The sequence below is a fragment of the Passer domesticus genome, chromosome 1 (assembly GCF_036417665.1).
Source record: "Passer domesticus isolate bPasDom1 chromosome 1, bPasDom1.hap1, whole genome shotgun sequence".
Taxonomy (NCBI): Eukaryota; Metazoa; Chordata; class Aves; order Passeriformes; family Passeridae; genus Passer; species Passer domesticus.
Genome location: NC_087474.1, coordinates 44,169,348 through 44,191,787, shown reverse-complemented (window position 1 = coordinate 44,191,787; position 22,440 = coordinate 44,169,348). Strand labels below are relative to the sequence as shown.

The 22,440-nt window shown below is 40.0% G+C and overlaps 2 protein-coding genes across 34 annotated transcripts in view; one reads left to right on the top strand and one right to left on the bottom strand.

Moving 5' to 3' along the window:
• ULK4 (unc-51 like kinase 4) overlaps positions 1–13,220 on the bottom strand; it is a 212,714-nt gene extending 199,494 nt beyond the window's left edge. For 6 of the 23 annotated variants that reach the window (XR_010361004.1, XR_010361006.1, XR_010361012.1 and 3 more), the window contains exons 1-9: positions 11,979–12,143; positions 11,158–11,358; positions 8,847–8,946; positions 7,080–7,219; positions 5,585–5,744; positions 3,974–4,075; positions 3,068–3,151; positions 2,337–2,412; positions 1,615–1,710 (exon numbers count right to left, since the gene is read on the bottom strand). Coding sequence is in view for 18 of the 23 variants with exons in the window: in XM_064417094.1 (XP_064273164.1) it covers positions 1,615–1,710; positions 2,337–2,412; positions 3,068–3,151; positions 3,974–4,075; positions 5,585–5,744; positions 7,080–7,219; positions 8,847–8,946; positions 11,158–11,295 (896 nt within the window). In the remaining 5 variants the exon portion in view is untranslated. Of the gene's footprint in view, positions 1–1,614; positions 1,711–2,336; positions 2,413–3,067; positions 3,152–3,973; positions 4,076–5,584; positions 5,745–7,079; positions 7,220–8,846; positions 8,947–9,054; positions 9,161–11,157; positions 11,359–11,978; positions 12,148–12,836; positions 12,856–12,936 lie in introns of those variants that run through there. The other 17 variants (XR_010360981.1, XM_064417138.1, XM_064417118.1 and 14 more) reach the window with 12 other exon arrangements.
• Positions 12,495–18,069, top strand: LOC135298998 (collagen alpha-1(III) chain-like). 11 transcript variants are annotated; one of them, XM_064417306.1, is made up of 4 exons: positions 12,744–13,828; positions 14,393–14,899; positions 16,412–16,516; positions 17,866–18,069. In XM_064417306.1, the coding sequence occupies exon 1, from the start codon at positions 12,803–12,805 to the stop codon at positions 13,709–13,711; it is 909 nt and encodes a 302-aa protein (XP_064273376.1). In that variant the 5' UTR covers positions 12,744–12,802; the 3' UTR covers positions 13,712–13,828; positions 14,393–14,899; positions 16,412–16,516; positions 17,866–18,069. The 11 variants fall into 11 exon arrangements, 5 of the variants coding, with proteins under 5 accessions (XP_064273376.1, XP_064273387.1, XP_064273362.1 ...); XM_064417317.1 differs by lacking the exon at positions 16,412–16,516; XM_064417292.1 differs by having other exon boundaries at positions 14,393–16,516.
• Positions 18,070–22,440: the final 4,371 nt, after the last annotated feature.

Below are 22,440 nucleotides of genomic sequence, written 5' to 3'. Positions count from 1 at the left end.
CTTTAAATATGTGTTGCACACACTTTTTATATTGGTAATGGCAATGATGAAAAAGAAGTTTACAGCAAATAACTTGACAAATATTATTAGAACTTAAATGAAAGACATTTAAAAAGTTAAATTGTTATCCCATAATACATGAGATACTAAAGAAATACTAAAAGCATTACAGACATTTTAACCTTCACAGGAGAAAGTCACAAGATACCTATCTCCTATAATGAAGTCCGTAGCCAAGATTAAAACCACGTTTTTGTGTGAGGAATGATTTACTGTCACACTTGAATGCAATTTTATTGGTTTTGGTTGTTTGGGCATTTTTTAACATGTCCTTGTATTATTCACATGGAACTGGGTCATAAAACCTTAATGAAGTCTCTCCAGGATATCAAATATTAATCCAACCCACACTGTGAAGAGAACAGATACATAGGCCTCACAGCTGGAAGAGAGAGTATTGAGCTTCCTTGCATGTCAAGCCAATGTTTTAGATTTGTCATATTTGTCAGTGAGTGCATACATCACCAGATATTTCAGAGGCCTTAGAAAAACCTCAAGAGTATGGTCAAATAGCCCAATATTTTGTAGGAGATTAAGGTTCCTCCGGTTCTTTGAAAATTCCCCAAAATTAGCACTATCAGGATGTTGACGTAAATCTTGCTAAAATTTGAAAAAAATCTTAGTTCACAGTATAAACTTTAAATATAAAATTTTTTTGCAGGTAAAAGCAGTACTACAACTAGAAGACAAAGAGCTGTATCTCAAATTATAAGAAACATTAATAACAAAAATACTGCAGCACTGGTACCAGAAATGGGTATTAAACAACATGAGAGAAAATTGAAGTAGATATAACAAAAACCACTCAGAATTCTAAAACTATTTTGATATTAGTTCCCCAGATTGAAACCTGAAGTATTTTTCAAACATTTATAACAAAGTTAAATAAAAAACAATGCTAAATGTCCTAATTCAAAACTAAAAACACAAAAACCAGCAAGGCAACAGGAGTCTAGAAGAAAACTAACTTTTTAATACATAAAAACCACAACAGGTTTGGGCGTTTCTGCATATGTAGCAGTGTAGAGTATTAAATATATAGAAAAAAATCTCCACTATTAGCTAAATGCATCATGTCATAAGCAAAGAATATGGGTCAGCTGCATTTGCAAGATTATAAGGCTGAACCATAGCTCTAAGATGTTGCACCGATAGGCTTTGTGAGGCTCTAAGCATAATGCATAAAAGCAAACAAAAAAAATTTACTGACCCATATTTATAAGATTCTACAAAACCATTAAAAAAATTCTAAGTCAGGTTCATACAACAATATTATGTAATATATAAATAAAAATGAGAGCATTTAGCTTAGAAGTGAATTTCAACACATTCTAAGGCCAGCAGGAAAGAGTCAGTTGAAAATGGATGGACTGTGCAATAAACTAATAGGATAATACAATTCCTAAACATCCAAAACCACCTAGTGAATGGTGTAAAACTCCATTCATTATCTCATGAAAATTCTAAGAAAAGTTCAAAAATTATAAAATATACAGACAATAAAATATTTTTGCTTATATTTACTAAGAGAAATCTTCCTCAAACTTTCAGTACCTCAAGCTTGCGCCCTGTCTATCTGCAGAACCACCATCACAATGGCTAAGGGATCCTTTCCAGAATGGATGCTGCAATAGGTCTGTCCAATTCAGCCTTTGGAAAAGCAACAAACAAATTGTAAAAGCAGTGGCTAAGTACAACTCCACAGAGACATGCCAGACTAGGTTTTGAACACCGTGACACTACAGAGCAGTTAATCCCATTGTTTGCTTTTTCTTGGACAACAAGTAAGCTTTCTTACAGGACAAGTTTTTTTGCCTTCAATCCTAATAGGAAATTCACACAAGAGAGGTATGAGAATAAGAATGAAGGAAACTGCAGAGTCAATCCCACATGTAAATTATCTAACATACCCTAAGACTTATAGCCCTAAATTATTTAACAATGGAACTGTATCAGGTATAAGTTAAAGCCTAATGAAATACATGTGCCCATTGCTCTGGAAAAGCAAAGCCATCCAATTCTAAACTGGCTATCATTTTGTCACAAATTTACCTATTCAGCACCAGGTAAAGAAACAAAAAAAAAAAAGATGCATTTAATGAAAACATTAATTCTATATATCTTCATCCAAGAAAAAGCAGTTTGCTGTTTTATATAAGGGATTACATTCTTTTTGCATTCTTTGTCATCTACAAAATACTATACTTACAGTATCATAGTAATTATTTTCTGCAGAGGTGACAATACAAACAGTTGTCATGAATTAGGCAGTTTACCTTTTCTGAGGATCCTTTTGAAGTAACCCATCAAGCAAACTGATGAACTCAGCAGAAGATTTGTGAAAAGCAGAACCTGTAAAGAAAAGCACTAAAGATCAGTATCGGACAGCAAAAGCAATCATCCCCCAGTGTAAACCACACTACTATCTACAGATCATGCTAAAAAACTTTTTGATAGTAATTTAATCTGAAAACAAATCTCAATGTATAAAGAATCTCAAATATACACTCTTTGCATTTCAAAGAATCCTCAAAATAAAACCAAACCCAAAACAAACTACTAATGCTCCGTCACCAAACTAATAATTTTTTAATTATTTTTTTAATTTGTAACTTTAAAAAAAAAGTGCCCTCCAATTATCAGATAGCCACCAGGAAGAAATTAAGTAGAGCTAAAATCTGCTTGAATTGAAAAAGAGCCACTAATTTGTAAGGATCTCTGTGAATAACACTGATGCCCAGAATGACCAAGATAAAAAATTCCACCCATTCCACCCCAGAAGATAGATTCAATGTTAACAATTAAAAGTAAATTATATATGTCACCATGAAAAGGGAAACAAGCATCCATCACTAACAGCGAGTTACCACAGGAAGGCATTGCTAACATTCACTTTGGACAACTAGCTGATTCCTGCAACAAGCCTCAGAAGAAAAAGGGTAAACCAAAGCTTTAACTTTCTAAGTATTACTGTGACTTGATCCATTAAAGAATAACAGAAGCCTACTCTCTGGTCCTGGTCGCAATGGATCTTCAGATAAAATCTTTTCAATTAATTCAGAACGGCTTTCTGACAGGAATGGTGGTTTTCCTACAAGCAAACAGAAGTGTATTTCACAGGTCAGACAAACTTCAAAATGGTTGCAAGGTACAATGATCTATCATGAGCTCATTTTCCTGAGAAAGCATCCAAAGAAATAAACAACCTCAGTCTGAGTACTATTTATCAAGTTTTCTTGTCAATTTAAATTCCAAACCTTTGTTTAAATTCTTTCATCATGAGCAGCAAAAGAAACTACAGACAGAAGAAGCACCAAAGATAGCTTGATGGAGATAACCATGACTGCCCTGTATGAATCAGACATGAGACAACAGGAAAAGACAGAAATCTCTGTATCTGTGTTACTGTGTTGATCCAACAGATCAGTGTTTTGCTTGAGGTTTAAGAAGGCTGCAGTGTAATTCTCTTCTGTAATGAAGCTTCCTTCTAGCTGAAGCTAATGGGTGCTTTATGGGAAGGGGAACCAAATTTCTCTAGTTTTACAATAGTGAGGCAGTTTTCTCTTTCAAAGATTAAAATAATGCACACAGAGTTTAATACCAAGGAGGTAAAAACCACTATACCATCAGAATTTGAGGGCTACCATAATTTCAAATAATAGTATTATATCCTACATGTTGGTTAGTATTGTTGTCAATAGGACCACTTAACAGTATTGTTTTACCTGATTATTGGATAAAGACACTTTTATTTTTGTCTTTTAAGCACAGTTATTATGTTCTTCAAGAAATCTTCAAAACCTGCCTCAAGTTTTTGTCCTAACTTCCCTAGAAAGTTCAGAAGAATTTACTCTGGCACGATGAACTATGTTTCCATTATCACAGATATTAAATAGATTTACAAACTTACAACCTGAGAACATTTCATAGAGTAAACATCCCAGGGACCACAGATCACTGGCTTTGCAGAAGTTGTCTCCCTTTATTGCTTCAGGAGCTGTGTATAACGGAAAGCCTAGAAAATACAGAATGTATAATTAATACACTTTGCTTCTTCATTCAGCATTCTTCTTTTTCAACACGTCAAACTTTGTCTATACATTGTCAAACTTCACCAAGCTATAGATTATCTTCACTCAACATAAAAGAAAACTGAAATAGTAAATGTAAGTGGTTTCCAAGGAACTTCTCTGCTATACTTTCACTGGATTATGTAGGATTATATATGCTACTTTGTTGTTTATTTCACTTCAATTACCAAACTGACTTGTGCTGCACTTTTCAAACATAGTGATTAATGCAAAGAATTTTTTATTTGCTTTGAGAGCCAAGCAATTTGAGCAGAATGCTAAATCATTCTCATGTGAGTAACAGAAATAATTACACTGCATTAGATTTGGGGTTTCTTTTTTTCAAAGCTATCCCAAGAAATAAACCTTCACAAACTTAGTAAATGCTGTTACAAAAAACAAGGTAGCTAGCCAATGAAATCACTGATCTAAACAGTTATGGCTCTTTTACCACTAAAACACTATTAAAACATCACATATTAAATTATAGCAGCTTATCCACAAATCTCTTTTGTTTGATACAGGAATAAAATATACAGTTCCTATTTCTACAGTAGTTCCCATCAGTTTTCAAAAATCTTTAAAGAAATTACACTAACTCAGTAAAAGTGCCAAATCCATAGCCCCTTAAAAAGTTTATTTTGGGTTCTTTTCTTCTTGGGTTTTATTTTTTTAAGTGACAAAAGGTCATTACCATACAGATCAAAACTGTTCTGAAGAGCAACAGGAAAGAGATTAGATTTGTATTTCTTCCTGAATAATGATCTGATCTTGGTCATACTATTTCCAGTGTGGAATTTCAGAAGGAGACAGCAAGGAGAGTTCTCTTTGTTCTCATAAAAAATGACAAAGAATTCTCTTGTTTCTGATAAAAGTAACTGATATATGGGACATCATTATCTTAGAAACAGAGGTCTATTAGATGTTCCAAGGTAATGACTAATAAAAGATTCAGAAGATTAAAACCAAGTTTCTGATTTAATGAAAAAAAACCCCATAGTATTTGGGTTTTTTTTAAAAAAACCCTGCATTTGCATGGATTTGCCTGTTGAAACCGAAGGACAGTAACTTTCTCAGACTTTAAACTGAAATTATCATTTTTAAGGCAGTGAAAGAGTTGACCTCAAACTAGAAATAACCTAGACCATGTGCACCAAAAAGGACAATGAAAGTACAGCAGTGCAGTGTCCAATGAAAGAAGCAGTAGTTCTGTGTAGTACTTCCAGAATTTTCTCTCTACTTTTAACTCTAACTTACAGGAATTTAGTTGAGATCTTACAGAGAGCACCTGCAGCACAAACTTTTCAAAAGTCCATAAATAATTCCATAGTTCAATTTTTTTAGAGACAAAACAGGACTAATTATAAATAATTTCTCTTTATCATAATCACTGATACTCCAACTTTCATTCTGTCTCTGGTGTAAGTTAATTCTGGCTAGTAAAAATCTCATACCTTGATCCATATTTTTAAAGTATCTTTGCAGACTGTTTTCATTAATATCTTCACCTTCCTCAGCTCCAGCTAAAGCAAAAACTTTTTCCAAGTCTTCACCATCTGCTCTAGCCCGGCAAAAACTACTGAATTTCAAAGTGCCAGACCCTTCCAGTAGAATCTATTAAAACAAACAAAATCCAATATGCAAGTATCATATACTAAAACTGACATTTACAACATAAAATAAATTATTACAAAAATAATCAGAATCTCAAACCATTTAAGTACATAGAGCGGATCACTATAACCAAAAACACTGAAGTTTTTCTTTTAAGTCAAGTTTTTCTTTTAATGCCGATACTGTTTTTCTTCTTACAACCAAAAGTACTCCAATAGAGCCCTTAAGAGGTTCAATGTGCACTTTTGTTTACTCATTATTAAGTCTAAATAAAAAATGATGATACTAGAGAAAAGACAGTTAAAGTAGAGTAAAACTGCATAGGAAAATGTAAGTCTAGTAAAACCAAGCAGGGCTTCATTTGAGAGGAAAAAAAAGGAATTTTTCTCATTTTATTAGCAGAAACTTTCACAGATTTTGTCCGATGACAGTTTTGTCTGGCCAGTCACTGCTTAGTCTCGAAACTAACAACTTCATAATCCCAAAATCCTTGTTTAGAGAAATAGCCCATTCAGCCAGAAGCAGGGGGCAGGGCACAGAAGAAGCCTTAACTTTAGCATTTTACTTTCTGTTGAAATGAGCACTTTACAGCAGCACTTTTCTTTGGAAGACTACTGAGTCATCTACACTATGCTTAACTCACATATTTTTAGTGCTTTTGGGTCCACAAATGACAGGAACTGAGCAGAATCATGGAAGATTTTACCAAAGATTTAGAAAACTGCAACTTGATCACTTACAGATCAAGGTCAAAAACAATTACTATTAAGCAAAAAATTTTATTCTAGTCAATTTTATTCTGGTGACTACATGAATTAAAAACAAACACAGACTTTAGCAAACCTCTACATAAATTACAGACATACACAAAATGAGAAACTACATAAAGACCTGCATTTTTATACAGGAAGAAGATGATAATTTCCTTGGTATGTGCAAACAATATAGAAAATTATTAACAAAGAAACTTCAGTTAAATTTACTCCAACATTAGCATTTTCTATGACTGTAAAATATTCTGCAGCATGATAGAATAATAACAAATTTATGTCTCCAAGGATAGAAAACTAAAATCTTTCATTAAATTAAACCAGTACACCAAATCAAAAGGAATATATCACTTGTATCAGATACATACCAAGTAAAGAAATCAATTCTATAATAAAATATTCAAGCTACAGACTTGTCTCTGATTGTCTTCACATATATTACAAAACTCAACTGACCTCACAAGTGAGGTAAGCTTCTTCCAAATGGTAAAATACAAATAATAAAATAAATGTTGATGACATGAAAAGTAACATCCAGTGTCCTATAGATAATACCCCTCCTCACCTTTCCAGGCTTCAATTCACAATAGATAATTCCATGCTTATGAATATGGTATAAACCAGTAACCAGGTCAATACCAAATTCTCTCACCACATGTTCTGGTAGACATTGATCCTGAGCAATGAGAGATTCTAGAGAACCACCTGAAATACACAAAGTCAGCAAGTGCATGTAAAGAAGGGGTCACACAAGTAATGCCCAATTACATAAACTTCAAAAGATGTCAATCAAAAACCAGTATCAGCCAATATTAAAAATATTTCTTGATATCTAATAGTTACAAAAGCTAAGATGTACAAAAATTATTTTCAATACTGTGACAAAATCTTAATTTTATCTGGAATAAAACTGACTGCATGACTTCAAAACTACTTCAATATTATTCTACAAAGAAAACAGAAGGGAAAAAGGAAATCCAGAAACTGTGTCACTTCACAGTGTAATAGTACCCCATGCTTTTATTAAAATTCCTTAACCAGATTCCTGCTGCTCAGGTTAAAAGAAAAAATAATACCAACACCAGGCTATCAGCTTCTAAGAACAATTGCTAAAACTAAGGGCAGACCAGTTAAACTGTTTCCATAATATGGCACAAAAAGAAAAAACACACAAAGAAAAAAAGCAGTGAAAACAGCAACACAGAAAAATTTTGCATCTGATAACAGAAACTATCTTTGAGACAAGTGAAAGAAATCTTCTATATTTCAAAAGTATTTTTCAAGTCTCAACAATATTAAGAATAAATCCACGTTATTCTAAGTAAGTTAGCTCCAAGACACTCACCTTGCAGCAAACTATAAAACTGCAAGGTAAAACATCTGATAATTGTTCAACATTAAAAGGCTGCCTGTCTATATGTACCCAAAGTTAGACTAAGCAAGTAGACCAAAGCCTCCATATGAGCCATTACAATTACTTTTAATCACTGAAAGAATGATCTGACTTTTTTTCTCAGAACTTGTAAGTTCTCTTCTTCAGTAATTTTTCAAACAGAATTCTGGATAAATAAAAAGGCTGCGTGTAACACAGACTTTTACTATTAAACAAACTCCAGAAGTTTAACATGCATCACATACATATTGGCTCACTTTTCTTTCCTTTCCATATGGAGGAAAGCATGCTGTCAGAAGTTTAAAACATGTAGTCATCACAATTAAAGAAAGCTTTACAAGACTCCTTTAATAGATTGATAAGAACTTATCAAGACTAAGTGAACAACTTAATGCAGTTCTGGGTTCTCAGAGTTTCCAAATTATAATTTTAACATCAAAATCAAAATACTTATACTGAATAGGAAAAAAAAAATTAATCATTCACTTTAGCTGCTGAATTGCCCTTTGAATAAAAATTAATTTGAATAATATTGTTATTAGAACCGATTTGTTCCTTGATGTCTTTTAAAAGAGAATGCCAAAGCTGCCAGTCCTTAGAAAATTTCTCAAGTAATTTTTACTGAGCTACCTTCTGACTATTCACAATTTGCTTTTATGTTCCCTGATTAGCCTTCTCTCTTCAGTTCCTAAAAACCAGCATTATGTAACTAGACTAACTTTTCAAAGATGAATGCAGTGAAGCAGAGAAGCATGATTTCAATTGATTTCTAAAAATGTTTCCAAGAGCAAAACCACTTTTATATGTAAACAGGATTCTCAAGTTAATAATCAGATAATTACACTTTTTTCAAAGGTCTAAGCATTTGCTGTAGAGAAGCTGCAAGAAGTCTCTTATAAATACTCATTCTATAAACATTTGCCTTTGAGCTTATCTTACCTGTGCATAATTCCACTACAAGCCAGAGATGGTTGCTTGTTTCATACCATTCATAAAATGCCATTATATTCTTATGTGTGAGTCCCTGAGTCAGACGAACCTAGAGTGACATTTTCAACATGCTTAAGTAGGGGAAAGACATAAATGTATTTATATGGACTTGAGGAATGGGAACAAGAAACAATACAATCTACTCTAGATTAGCTACCTGTTCTCTTGCCTTTCCTAGTGCACTAACATTATTCTTCAAGTATTTTAGTGTTACATGTATGTTGAGAAAAGATAACTTTCCTCACAGATTCTGCCCAATTCACCTGTTTTTAAAATACAGGAAAAAACCTAGTAAATTCCCAACTCAAAATTATAAATATTATTTAGCCTCCTTGCACCACTAAATAATAAACTAGAAATCCAAATTTATAGTCAAAGTCACACTCCTACTGGTTTTTTTTTCAATAATAATACAAATGAGAGGTAATACAGCAAGAAGTGAAAAGAAGCTTTTCCATCATTCTTAATCTTATCAGACAAAGAAAACCATTCAAGAGACCCTGAAAATCTGTACTTCTATAATACCTACATGGCCTAATATCTACAGAAGTCTGTTTCTTGCTAGAGTAGTATGTAAGGCATCCCCAAGAGATTTGTAAGGCCAGTACACTCCTAAGAACAAAAAGGTTCCCAAAAATTATTTTTGAAACAATAAGAGAGAATATGAAACTGTATCTGTCTTGCATGGCAAGGTTTTGGTATCCAGGTGGGGAGGTCTACAGGACTGGCTTCTGTGAGAAGCTGCTGGAAGCTTCTTCTGTGTCTGACAGAGCCAATATCAGCCAGCTCCAAGACAGACCCACTGATGGCCAACCCACCAGTAACGGTGGCAGCACCTCCAGGATAACACTTAAAAAGGGGGGAAACACTCCCATGTAACAGCAGCAGGGGAGAGGAGTGAGAATGTGCAACAAAACAACCCTGCAGATGGTGCAGAATGAGGGGCAGAAGGTGCTTCAGGAGCTGGAGCAGAGATTCCCCTGCAGCCCCTAGTGTGAGGCAAAGCTGTCCCTCTGCAGCCCATGGAGGTCCATGGCAGAGCACAGATCCACCTGCAGCCTGTGGTGGTTTCCTAGAGCAGGTGGAAACCTGAGGGAGGCTGCAACTCTCTCAGAAATCTGTGCTGGATCAGGCTCCTGGCAGGACCTGCAGACCCATGGAGAGAGAAGCCCATGCCAGGTCGCTGTGTAACCCTGTGGGAACTCACACTAGAACAGCCTGTTCCTGAGGGACTGCACCCCATGGAAAGGACCTACATTGGAGCAGGGCATGAAGAACTGCAGCCTGTGGGAAGGACCAACACTGAAGAAGGTTGTGGAGGATGCTCCCATGGGAGGGACCCCACACTGGAGCAGGAGAAGAGCATGAGGAGAAAGGAGCAACAGAGACAGCATCTGATGAACTGATCCCACTTCCCATCTCCCTGCATCTCTGGCAAGGGAGGGGAGAGAGAAAATTGGGAGTAAAGCTGAGCCCAGGAAGAAGGAGGGGTGGGAGAAAGGTGTTTTAAGATTTGGTTTTATTTACCATTATCCTACTCTGGCAATAAATTAAATTACTTTCCCTAAATTGAGTCTGTTTTGCCTGGGAAGGCAAGTTGTGAGTGATCTCTCCCTACGCTTATCTTGACCCATTCATTGTATTTTCTGATTCCTGTCCAGGTGAAGAAGGGAGTGATAGAGCAGATTTGGTGGGGAACCTGACATCCAGCCAAGGTTAACTCACTACAGAAACAAAATGTACCTACTGGAAAAATAAAATATTTGAACTGTATAACTGTATCAGTTTCCTTTCCAGACAGTATGATATTTAAAGCTTTTCCAAGGTTTTACAAACCAGAATTGATTCAGCTTAAATTATATTCTTTCATCAAAAATAATTTCTTCTTGCTAAGCAAGAAATTGATTGTTTACTGGAAGTTACTGTTACCCCTGTATTTGCACAACTAATAACAAAATAAAGTAAGCCACCACTTGTAACTATTTTTACAAGTTCACTAACACATCACAGAAACAATAAGACCGTAAACATGTGTTAATGCATGCAATCTAAAAACCAATAAAATCACATGAAGAAATATATACATTAAAAGGAGACTGTATTTAAAGAATAAGAACTTAAAATCTTGAGAAGCTGGTCTAAATGTGACAAACTCCATCTAAAGCAGCACATGGCACTTTTCTGTAGCTTGTGCAACCGGAATTTTGTAGGCTGTTTTTTTTTCCCCAGATTCAGCAGGAAAAGAAACCCCATTACTTACCCAGTTTGCTACTCCAGCTCTCTTGCATTTATCACTGCAGACAATGGCAACAAAATTAATTGTCCCTTTTCGTCTTCCTTTATAAACAACTGTTGTATTTCCTCTTCCAATCTCCTCATACAAAACGAAGTTCTCCATGCTTTAGGATGTTTCACAGGCAACAGACTGGAAACATGGCATTAGTCTCATAAGCAAATAAACCTAAAGAAAGGAGGAGAAAGGGGAAGCCTTCAAATTTAATGGCCATTCACGTATAGTAGTCACCCTCCCCATTACCATGAATAGGGATTCCATACTTCCAGAAAGATTGAATATAATTGATTTGCAGAAGACCTCCTCTCAGGAAATGTGATCAAAATTTTGAAAAGGTGAATTTTACACTTCCGAAGATCTTATTCAAAAAGTAATAGACTGGCTAGTAGATACAAATTCTAAATGGTACCATCTGTAAAAATGCAAGAGGCTACAGGGAAAACAGAATAGTCTCTGATTCTCAAGAGTAATGGCTATGCCTTTATTCCAGCACACAAACCAATGGAGCCTAGAATCATAAAATCAGAGAATGGCTTGGGTTGGATTGGACCTTAAAGATCATTTTGTTCCAACGCCCCTGCTGTGGGCCACTAGAACACTGTACTCAATGTCCCGTTCAACCATGCCTTGAACACTGCCAGGAATGGGACACCCACAGCTCCTCTGACACACAAAACAGACTTTAAACAGATGGATTTTGAGATAAAGAAAAAAGAGATCAAATAAACCGATACAAAAGGTGAAAAGGTGAGTAAGAAGGCCATCATGGAAGCCTCCCGAGCCACCACCTGTCACGAAGCAGGTGTGAACCTCCACAGAAGCACCCAAAGCGGCAGTCTCCAGGCACCGAGGGAACGGATTTGCTCTGGGCTGGACACAGGACCGGCACACCAAGGAGACGCGGTTCCCTCTCTTTACGAGGGGATGGCCAAACACTCCGAACGGAGCAGCCCGTGCCCGACCCGCGATCTCCTGCGCTCCCCGCTCTGCCGTGGGCTGTCCGGCCTGAGGCGCTGCCCGGCGGGCGCGGAGCACAGCCGCCTCCCGACCCACTTGCAGCGCAGGAGAGGCGGCCGTGGGGTCCCGGGGGAGCTCCAGACGAGGGTTCCAGCCCTGCCCCGGGTCCGCTCCCGCACTCGTGCCGAGGGACGGCGGCGGAGGGAACGAGAGGGCGGTGAGGGATGGGGCGGGAGAGCGGTGAGGGATGGGGGGAGCGGTGAGGGAGCGGTGAGGGAGCGGTGAGGGAGCGGTGAGGGAGCGGTGAGGGGCCGCTGGGCGCGCGCGCTCCGCCGGGTAACGGCCGCGAACGCGCGCGGGAGAGGGGGAAAGGTACGAGAGCCGTGCCTGTGCCGGGAATGAACCCGGCGGGAAAGCAGGAAAGGTACGAGAGCCGTGCCTGTGCCGGGAATGGACCCGGCAGGAAAGCAGGAAAGGTACGAGAGCCGTGCCTGTGCCGGGAATGGACCCGGCAGGAAAGCAGGAAAGGTACGAGAGCCGTGCCTGTGCCGGGAATGGACCCGGCGGGAACGCAGGAAAGGTACGAGAGCCGTGCCTGTGCCGGGGATGGACCCGGCGGGAAAGAGTGGGAACGACAGTCGCATCTGTGCCGGGAATGGACTCGGCGAGAAAGGATGGGAAAGCCGCACCTGTGTGCGGGGGATGCATCCGCTGGGAAAGGATGGGGACGGCAGTCGCACTTGTGCCGGGGATGGAGCCGACGGGAAAGGATGGGAACGACAGCCGTACCTGTGTGCGGGGATGGAACCAGCGGGAAAGAGGAGGAACGACAGCCGCCCCTGAGTGCGGGGGATGCAACCGCTGGGAAAGGAGGGCAACGACAGTCGCACCTGTGCCGGTGATGGAGCCGGCGGGAAAGCAGGAAAGGAACGACAGCCGTACCTGTGCCGGTGATGGAGCCGGCGGGAAGGGAGGGGAACGACAGCCGCAGAGCGGCTCGGGATGGATCACGGCCACGCCGCCGCCATCAACCGAAACGGCGGAGCCCCGCCCTCGGGACGGAGTCTCCCAAGCCCCGGAGGCAGTGTCCGGACGGGACACTGGTCCCTGCGTGCCACAAAATACAGGCAAGCGGGAAAAGCACCGGCTCAGCAGGCAGGGTGACTCCGGGAACCGGAGCGTTTTGCTGTCCTTTATTCCGGCTGGAACGCACCGCCGGATCCCACCGGGCTGCGTCCCTGCACCCCCCGCGCGCTACTCGGATGGTCGCCACCCCGCGCCCGTTTCCAGGAGACGGCGCCGGACGCCGGAAGTAGAGTGGAGTCCCATTGGGCCAAGGGGCGCCAACGTCAGGGCGGGACCACCGGGCGGCGAGCGGGGAGGGGGGGAGTTCCCGGATGTGGGGAGCACGGGGCTCCGCGTCCGTCGGGAACGGTCGGGTGCCGCCGGCAGCCTGTGCTGGTGGGGCTGCTCTGGGCAACCTCCGCAGTCACACAGCACATGGCGTCCTCAGCCCTGCCGTGCCCTTCTGCAAGCGCCTAGTTGGGGGATGCTTTTCTTGTGACAAAATTTAGCCCTTGAAACAAGGGTTTTCTATGTTTAACAACAGCGTGGAGTTTTCACTCGTTTTTTCATTCTTGTTTTCAAGAACTTGTTTTCATTTTTTCATTGGGGATCTGGGGTGGGTTTTTTTTTTGTTGTTTTTTGTTTTTGTTTTTTGGTGGTTTTTTTGTTTGTTGGTTTGGTTTGGTTTTGGTTTTTTGTTGGTTTTTTGTTGTTGTTTTTTGGGGGGGTTTTGTTGGTTTGTTTGTTTTCATTTTTTTTCTTGTCTGGTTTTGTTTTTGTAAGGCCCTTGAAAAATCCCTTTTCTTTTGGGCAACATCCGGAACTGTGGTTACAGGACAAGGGCCTTCAAACTGAAAGAAAGTAGATTTGGGTTAGATATTAGGCAAAAAAAAATCTTTGCTGTGAGAGTTTTGAGGCACTGTCACAGGTTGCCCAAAGAAGCTGTGGATGTCCCATCCCTGGAATTGTTCAAGGCCAGGTTGGATGGGGCTTTGAGCAACCTGGTATAGTGAAGGGTTGGGCACAGCAGGGGTTGGAACTAGATGGTCTTTGAGGTCCCTTCCAACACAAACCATTCTGTGATTCTAACAAAAGATTTAAAAGCATTTGCTCTAAAGGAAGCTGTAAAGAATTCAGTTTTTTCTAATTTTGTCTCACCTTTATTTTGACCTCCTAACAGGTTTGAACCCATTGATGCATTTCAACCAGTACTGAAAAAAGAAATAGTACACTTAGAGGAAGGAGTCAATGTTTCTTCTAGGCAGCATGATAACAGATGGTCAGTTTTATTATTCCCACTCTCGAGGGGACTTCAGCATGATTTTAAACCCCTGTAATATCAAAAAGGAAAAAAAAAAAAAACAAACTCCAAAACCCCTCTTTATTGTTGACAAAAAACTCAACATGAGCCAGCAGTGTGGGCTGGCAGCCCAGAAAGCCAGAGGTATCCTGGACTGCATCAAAAGGAGCATGGCCAGCAGGGCAAGGGAGGTGATTCTGTCCCTGTTCTCTCTGTTCTTGTCAGACCCTGCCTGGAGTGCTGCATCCAGCTCTGGTGCCTTCAAAATAAGAAGGACATGGAAGTGTTGGAGCAAGTCCAGGGGAGGCCATGAAGGGCTAAGAGGACTGGAACACCTCTCCTGTGAAGACAGGCTGAGAAAATAGGTGCTCTGTCCCATTTTACACTGTAAGTTTTCAGTAATTGCAGAGGTGACTTGTAATTTATCAATAAAGCTACAGCTTTGAAGCTGCACAAGTAAGATAATTTTTCCATTCTGTTTTTAATGTAAATGAGTAGTTGACTAGATATAAATAAACCAAATGCGTAAGTAGACATCACTTTCTATTAATAAGCACAAGAAAAGTATGCTTTGAAGAGGAATTTATTTAGATTTTTAAAAAATGTGTATTTTATCTGTGGTTGTGATAAGAATGACTGATATAAAGAAGAAAGAATAGAGTATTAGCTCAGTTGCACACAAGCCCTGGCAGCAGTTCAATGGCACATCTTAGAATAAGTCAATTTCATTGTCCGGGTCCAAGAAGATAAAACTAAGCCACAATAACTATCAAGTTACTGTCTTTTCTTCCAGATTTCTCATTTTTCATCCTACCTACACTTTATGTTAAATTAGTCCAGGTTAAGATTGTTTTTCTGCAAAGGGGGTAAATACCCCATGCTGGGAGAGTGAGGTTGCATGAACTTTAACATAAATGAAGTCTGCTGAAATCTTCATATAATAGTGGCAATAGCACTACAAAATAGAGTGAGAGAAACATACTAAAACAAACATTTTAAAAAGTTTAGTAACACTTGAATCAGAGATTTATAGCTTTTGAAATTAAATGTCTCCATGATAAAAAAATTTCAGTATAATTAAAGGCAAACATAAGGAGATATGTTGACTTATACCACCTTTTTTTCCAACTCCTCCTTGTTGGGAACTATGGGCACTTTTTTATTGTTGATACATATTTCATTACATGTCTGCATGTTTTTTACAACCTGGGTACACAGTTTCAATATACTCCAGATGGGGAATTTTCCCTTTGATTTGGTGAAAGAATGGAGGATTCTCTCTTCAAACATGTTGCTTCAGGTATGAGAGTTATCTTGCAGAAATAAAGTATTACAAATACAGATCAGAGTGGTAATTAAAAGATTCTTATCTTTGGCCTTTTAGTTATTGTTTCAGTCTCTTACTCCTTTATCCTGTTACTTAACATGATTTCAAGCATTGTACTCAACTGCAGTGAACTTTTCTATGGAAATATTTTCAGCATTCAAGAACGGAATGCAAAATATTCTCTGTCTTGTTTGCACCATTTCAATACTCTTAGCAATTTGTGCAGCAAACTCAGCCTTGCTATTTGCCTGGCTATTAGATGGGACAGTCAGATGTAATCAAATTCTTGTTCTCAAATAAATATATGATCTAATTTAAGGCAAACTGAGATCTCGTGATTGCAAGCACATAGTTCAGGCATGCTTAAACACTTCACTGCTCTACCCTCAATGGGTACTGCGTAAGCCTCTGACATTTTGCCTGGTTCTCAAAAGTCTGACCAGTAGCCTTTAATTTTAATGTGTGTTTCCCTGTTTTGTAAGACGTGTTCTTCAGTGTGCTCTAATGCCTGTTGAAAATGCTATACAGTTGTTTTATTTTGCCATATGTACTAGCTTTTCTTTCTTTTTCAGATATCATGATTACTCATGCTCTATCCCATCTTGTTAGTACACGGTGTTTATTTCTATTCCAGACTGACCCCATTCTCAAGAGAATTTCTATTCTCGGCATCTAGGGTATGATGATTCAGTTGTTCAAATAAAATATTCTTATGTTCCATTTGCTTGACAGTGCTGTCATTCCTGGGAAGTGCACAGAGCCACTTTTCTGGTGTTTGACCTTTTTTGGCAGATTGGTGGACATGGGCACATCTTTATATTGTACTTTTTATTTTCAGATTGTTTTCTAATGTCCTCTTGAAACTGGCACATATTTTTACTGTTTGAGTGAAACTTTGTTCTTTATTTTTGTATTTCTGTGGTAACATTAATATGTGATTATGATATCATTTTGATATGATACTGTGATTTTGTCGCCTTGGTTTTCTGGTACAAGTCTGTTGTACTTACTGGTCCAGCTCAAATTCATTAAATAAATTCAAATGTTACTGTTTTAGTATCATATATTTCTGATATTTGGAAATAACAATGACTTTTCAAATTCTTAGGTGCTTTCTTGGATTCTTGTTTGAAAATTTGTTTTCTCAAACAAAGCGTTGTCCTCTACACTTTTGAAACATTATTACAAACAGTTTGTGTTTTGAAATAATGTTTCAAAATTTGTCTCACCGGTGAGGCAGTAGTTCAAAGTTTTGCCTCACTGGTGAGGCAAAAAAACTACTAGTGGCTTCTTGTAAGATAAAAAGGCTCCAAACCTCACCTCACTGGATCAACTCACAAGGTCTCCAATACTACATGTATGCCATGCTTGTGCTTCCTCTTCCTCTCTTATGGTCTCAGTGCTTTGCATATGCCTAAGGTTGGAAAGAGATGTGAGATATGCTGAAAATTTTAATACTCTCTAAATTAATACCTTTAAAGGTTGGCATATTACCAGGTATTTTTACCTTCCCAAAATAATTGGGTTTCCCTGGGAAATCAACAACTGCTCTGTATATGATACTGCAGTCAGGACCAACTTCCTTTTTGTTTGTTTGTTTGTTTGTATGTATTAACTGCTATGGAGATGGGGTTAATTGCAATGGATTACACAGTTTCTGCCAGGCATTTCTCATATCACATTCCTGAGTATAATCAGCTTTGATACTGGCTTTGTGAGCCTGGCTGGCAGAGCTGATACTCTTCTGCTGAAAGGTTCACTACTAACAGCATTCTCAACACCTAAGCCTACATGCTGGCTTCCAAAATAAGATGATGACGACTGTCTTGCTGAGACAGGGAAGCACAAGAGGACTTGTTAATATTTTGGTTTTTTCAGTGACTACCATTCTGCTTATGTAATTTTGAGATTATGTAAAATTATTTATTTTTGTGTGCATTTCAATAATCAAACCATTTCTTATTCTAAAGCAATAGATAGTGTGTAAAGCATGCTATGCTGGTTGAATTATTTTCATCTGTTCTAGGTGTAACATGGCAGGAGAACATCCCATTTTCTTCAAGTACATCCAGCAGTTTGTACTCACACAAGATTCATGCTTCTTTATCACATATACAAATTCACTGTTTCAGCAGCAAGCAGTGGCTTTTATGTTGCATATTCTGACGATTCAGACTGTATACTCAGAAAATCTTTTGCTTTCTGATTAAAATTCACAATGTCAGAAGTATTATCCTCATTCCATGGTGTAATTTTCATTTGACTTTGCTTGATTACTTACATGTGTTTTTTCCTTTTCTTGCAAAACGTGTGCCTGGCACATTTATCATTATCCCACTATCTAGCATTTCATTTCCTCTTTGTTTGTGTACTTGACTTCACTTATAATGCTAATCTGAGCTTTACAAACTATTTATTCCAGCTTGCATCTCATTAATGCAAAATATGTGCAAAACCCCATCCTCTGAGTCACTGTTTGCCTCCATTTTTTTTTTCTCTCTCAAACTGTAAGATCTGGAATAATGCTTCTTTTGCTGTAATTATTATTTATGATCCACTATGAAGAAAATTTTTATGAGTTTTCTCCTTAAAATCTTTTCATCTTCATTTTATTTCTCTCCTCAGCTTGTGTTTATGCTTTAGCTGGTCCATAAAGTTACTTTTTAATTTTATTTTTATTTAGCCTCTCATTTTCCATGTGGTTTTGCTCAAATCAGTATCAGCTCTCCTTAGGTCACAGTCACAATAATGCTTTAGGCCAATTCCATAATTCTGAAGGACGCAGCCCCTATACAGGAAAGAAATTTCCAGCAGAGATGCAGCTGTAGAAGGGGAAGGCATTGGTGCTGCCTGATGCTAGCTAAAAGAAGTACAAAGCTCTGAACAAGAAAAGCTTTTCTGCTGATTTAATTCTTCCAGCATAAGTAGCATTGAATAACGTCCTGTAAAACAAAACAAATAAACAAACAAAACCCCCAAACATCCACCAAGAAAAAATCAGTCAAAAGTACTTACATTTTTAATTTTCACGTGCTCTGTGAGACAACTGGCAAGAATCTGTGTGTTTTGATACAGATTCAGGTAAAAGCAATGACAGCCTTACAAAAAAGCACCATTTAAACAAGAAACTGTGTTGTAAAGGCAGTGTTATGTGGACACTTGATAGATATTTTTAATGAATTTGCAGCATTACTTAGTTCACACTGACATAAAAGTGTGAGAAATGGGGCCAGCAACACCAGGTACCAGCAGGAAGAACAAAAAGAGAAAGCACTGCAACTCCTTTCTTCTTAACTCCATGGCAGCTATTCAGAAACCCAGGGTATGTTTTAGAGACTTTTTTTTTCTCTCCAAACACTCGTTAATGCCCACTGGAATTAGTTGTTCTCTGAGATTAAAATCGTTTGTCCCACAGTTCCAGCTGCAATTGGAGTCTTCAGCTGGCAAACTAATCAGACATGTCTTAAACTGGTTTCAAATGCTTTTAAAGCTTTTATTGTATTCTTTGATTACTCTACAGGGCCTATAAAGGAGGTTCTACAGACAGTGAATGGTGAGGATTACATGAAAAACAACAGCATTCTTGCTGAAAAGTACGTTTGAAAGGTCCTGTATTTTAGCAGGGTGGAAATAAAGTCTCTTCTAGAGACGTAATCAAGGAAGCAAAATTGAGAATGAATATGAAAATATCATGTGATGATAATATCATATATGATAAATCAAGAAGAGAGAGAAAATGGAAAAGATAATGAAAACAGAAGGAGAGCAGAGAAATCTAGGAAACTTTTTGCAAGTATTTGGTTACTGCATCAATTGCCAGCTTTGGAATTATTAGGTGGATAAACTGAGCTGGTGATAGCAATGCAGTGGAGTATGCTTATGTGCACTATAGCACCACAAGACCAAAAAATCATCAGGAGGATTTGGCACAGCACTACCAAACAATTGTTACCATGTCATATGACCAGTGTACAGATGCACACCTAGCATGCAAGGGCTTGGCAACCCCATAGTCCCAAGTTCTCTTTTCTACATACTGTGTTGGAGTGTAAATAGTGTGTGTCATTGCCATTTCTCCCACTGTGAAGGACTTCTGCTCACTTTAACAAGTCTTTTCAGTCTCAGCAGTACATCTCAAATCCTTGTTCCTTACAGACGTGACAGGTCAATTGGTTCTTCTCAATAAGAAACCTACAACCATGCACACTTGTTTCTTGCTGTGTTTGGTGCGAATATTCACTTTTCTACTTTCTGGTTTTTCCTCTGCCTTCTCTCTTTTTTTTTTTTTTACTTTTTTTTTTTTTTTTTTCCCTCAGCATTTGATTTTCTTCCTGGGCTGGATTCCAAGGTGCTTCTGTTCTGTGTCTTCCCCTGTTTTTCTGGCACTGAAAGCTTTTTTCTTTTTTTTTTTACCACTCTGCTTCTCATTTATAGTATGTAAAGCACAGAGAAAACTTTTGTTCCGCAAAATTACTTCTCCTTCACTGTACAGACCATTAGTCCTCACTGCTTTCTTGGCCTTATGTTACACATTATAATAAGTTCACAGCTGCTGCTTTGGGGCTCCATCCATCTTTTGCAACCTTGCAGTCTTGTTTCCTCTCTTGTGCAACCTCCGTCACTCATCTGACTTCAGAGTTAGCTGTTTCACTATTAATCAGAAAACAACCCTTTTTTAAAGCCTCCTGATTTAGCGTGCTCACTGCCAAGGGTCACACGTATTCAAGGTTTAACACAAAGGAAGCAATGGGAGGACTCAGCTAAGGGTGAGAAGTGGAAGGCACCAACCTTTTTGTTAGACTTCTTAGCAGTAACGTGAACTTTCTATTTTAGGGAGGATTTAGATGAGACTACTGAGATGATTTAAGAGTGCAAGTTTACCAGAGGGGTGGGTCCCTTTCCTCCCAGACTAATGGTTTCGACTCATCTTCTGTGCTCACTCCATAATTCTATGATGTTAGGGTGAATCAGTTCAGTTCAGTAACGGGGCAGAAAACCAACAAGGAAAAAATAAAGTTAGTTCTGTGTGAGGTTAGTAAACCGAGTCACTCACTAAGCAGCAGAACCAGCCCTTGGGAAAACCAGGAGTGCCTGGGTCCTCCACTGGAGAAGTGGGGAGAGCAGCCTGCTCCTTTTGGCAGCAGCAGCAAGCTTTTAGGTTGACTCACATGCCCCATTTACATCACTAGCAGGGGATTTGCTCTGTAGACACGCCTGCTCAGAAGGCGGCTGCCTGAGAATCCTGTTGCCCTTTGCAATATTTCTCCTCTCTTTTCTGCCACTCAAAAGCATACATTCCCATCAGGGATTCTCTTTGTTTGCATCTGTGAAAGGCTGGATCATTTCTTTCTATGGGTTATTCGGGGTCAAGCTCTGAATTCATTTACACTCTCTGGAGGTTATTCCATGCTTCTGGAATCCTGTCACCACCAGCATGACTGCAACTTTTTTTTTTTTTTTTTTTTTTTTTTTTTTTTTTTGTCTTACCAGCTGTAACCTTGAACGCAGTTCTATTCCTCCCTTGCCAGTGGGCAAAAACAGTCAAACCTTCCTCCAATAAATAGTTCTGTGAGCTACAAATATATGAAGTCCTGATTTGTTCTGGGTTTCTCCCCCCCACTTTTTTCCCCCATAATTATTACATTTATCACAGGATAGGTTTGGAAGGGACCTCTGTAGATCATCTTGTCCAACCCCCTGCCAAGGCAAGGTGAGCAAGAGCAGGTTACACAGGAACACATCCAGGAGGGTTTTGAATGTCTCCAGTGAGGGAGATTCCACACCCTCCCTGGGCAGCCTGTTCAGTGCTCTGCCTCCCTCAGTGTAAAAAAGTTCCTCCTCACGTTGAGTTGAAACTTCCTGTGATTTAGTTTATGGCCTTGCTCCTTGTCCTGGCGCGGGGCACCCCCAAAAAGAGTGGAAAAGGACTTGAGACATTTCTCTGAATATGGGACATTCATAGCAAATACTTCCTTTGAGGATTTTCTGCTGTTTAACACATCCCGTAATCATTCTTGCCCTCTCCGCCTCCCGAGCCAGCCCAGGTCGGCTGTGCGTGTCCCGGGAGCTGTGGGAGCAGCGGCGGGCAGCGCTGCCCGCGGCCGCGCTCGGGCTGCTCCGCACGCCGCCAAACTCTGCCGCCACCCGCGGACATCCTCGCCCCGGCTGGCCCAGCCCGTCCCGCGGCAGGGGCCGGTTGCCGGGCGACGCTCGGCCCCTCCTCCGCGGCAGGGCTGGGCCATGAGGTAATGGCCTCCGGGGGGCGGGAAAGGGAGCGCTGCGACTACCGAGCCAGCGGCCGCCGAGGTGGCCGCCGGCGGCGTTCCCTGCCTCCCGCCCCTTCCTGCTGCCCCGCCGGCGGCGGGCGGCGCCGCAGCCCCGAGGTGTCCGCGCCGCCCCGCCTCCTGAGGAGGCTGCGCGGCCGCAGGAGCCCCGCGCCCGGCAGCGGCGGCGGAGAGCGCCCGGCGGCCGCCGCACGTGCGCTGCCGCCCGGCCGGAGGGGTTCGCAGCGGTCCCCGGGCGCCGCTGGAGAGCGGGGAGCTGGAGCGGCGGCGGCGACCTGACAGCAGAGACCCGGGAGGAGGAGGGCACATGAGGCGCC

Excerpts from the sequence above, each read along its gene's own strand:
- LOC135298998 (XM_064417317.1), top strand. The coding sequence starts at position 12,803 with ATGGACTCGGCGAGAAAGGATGGGAAAGCCGCACCTGTGTGCGGGGGA.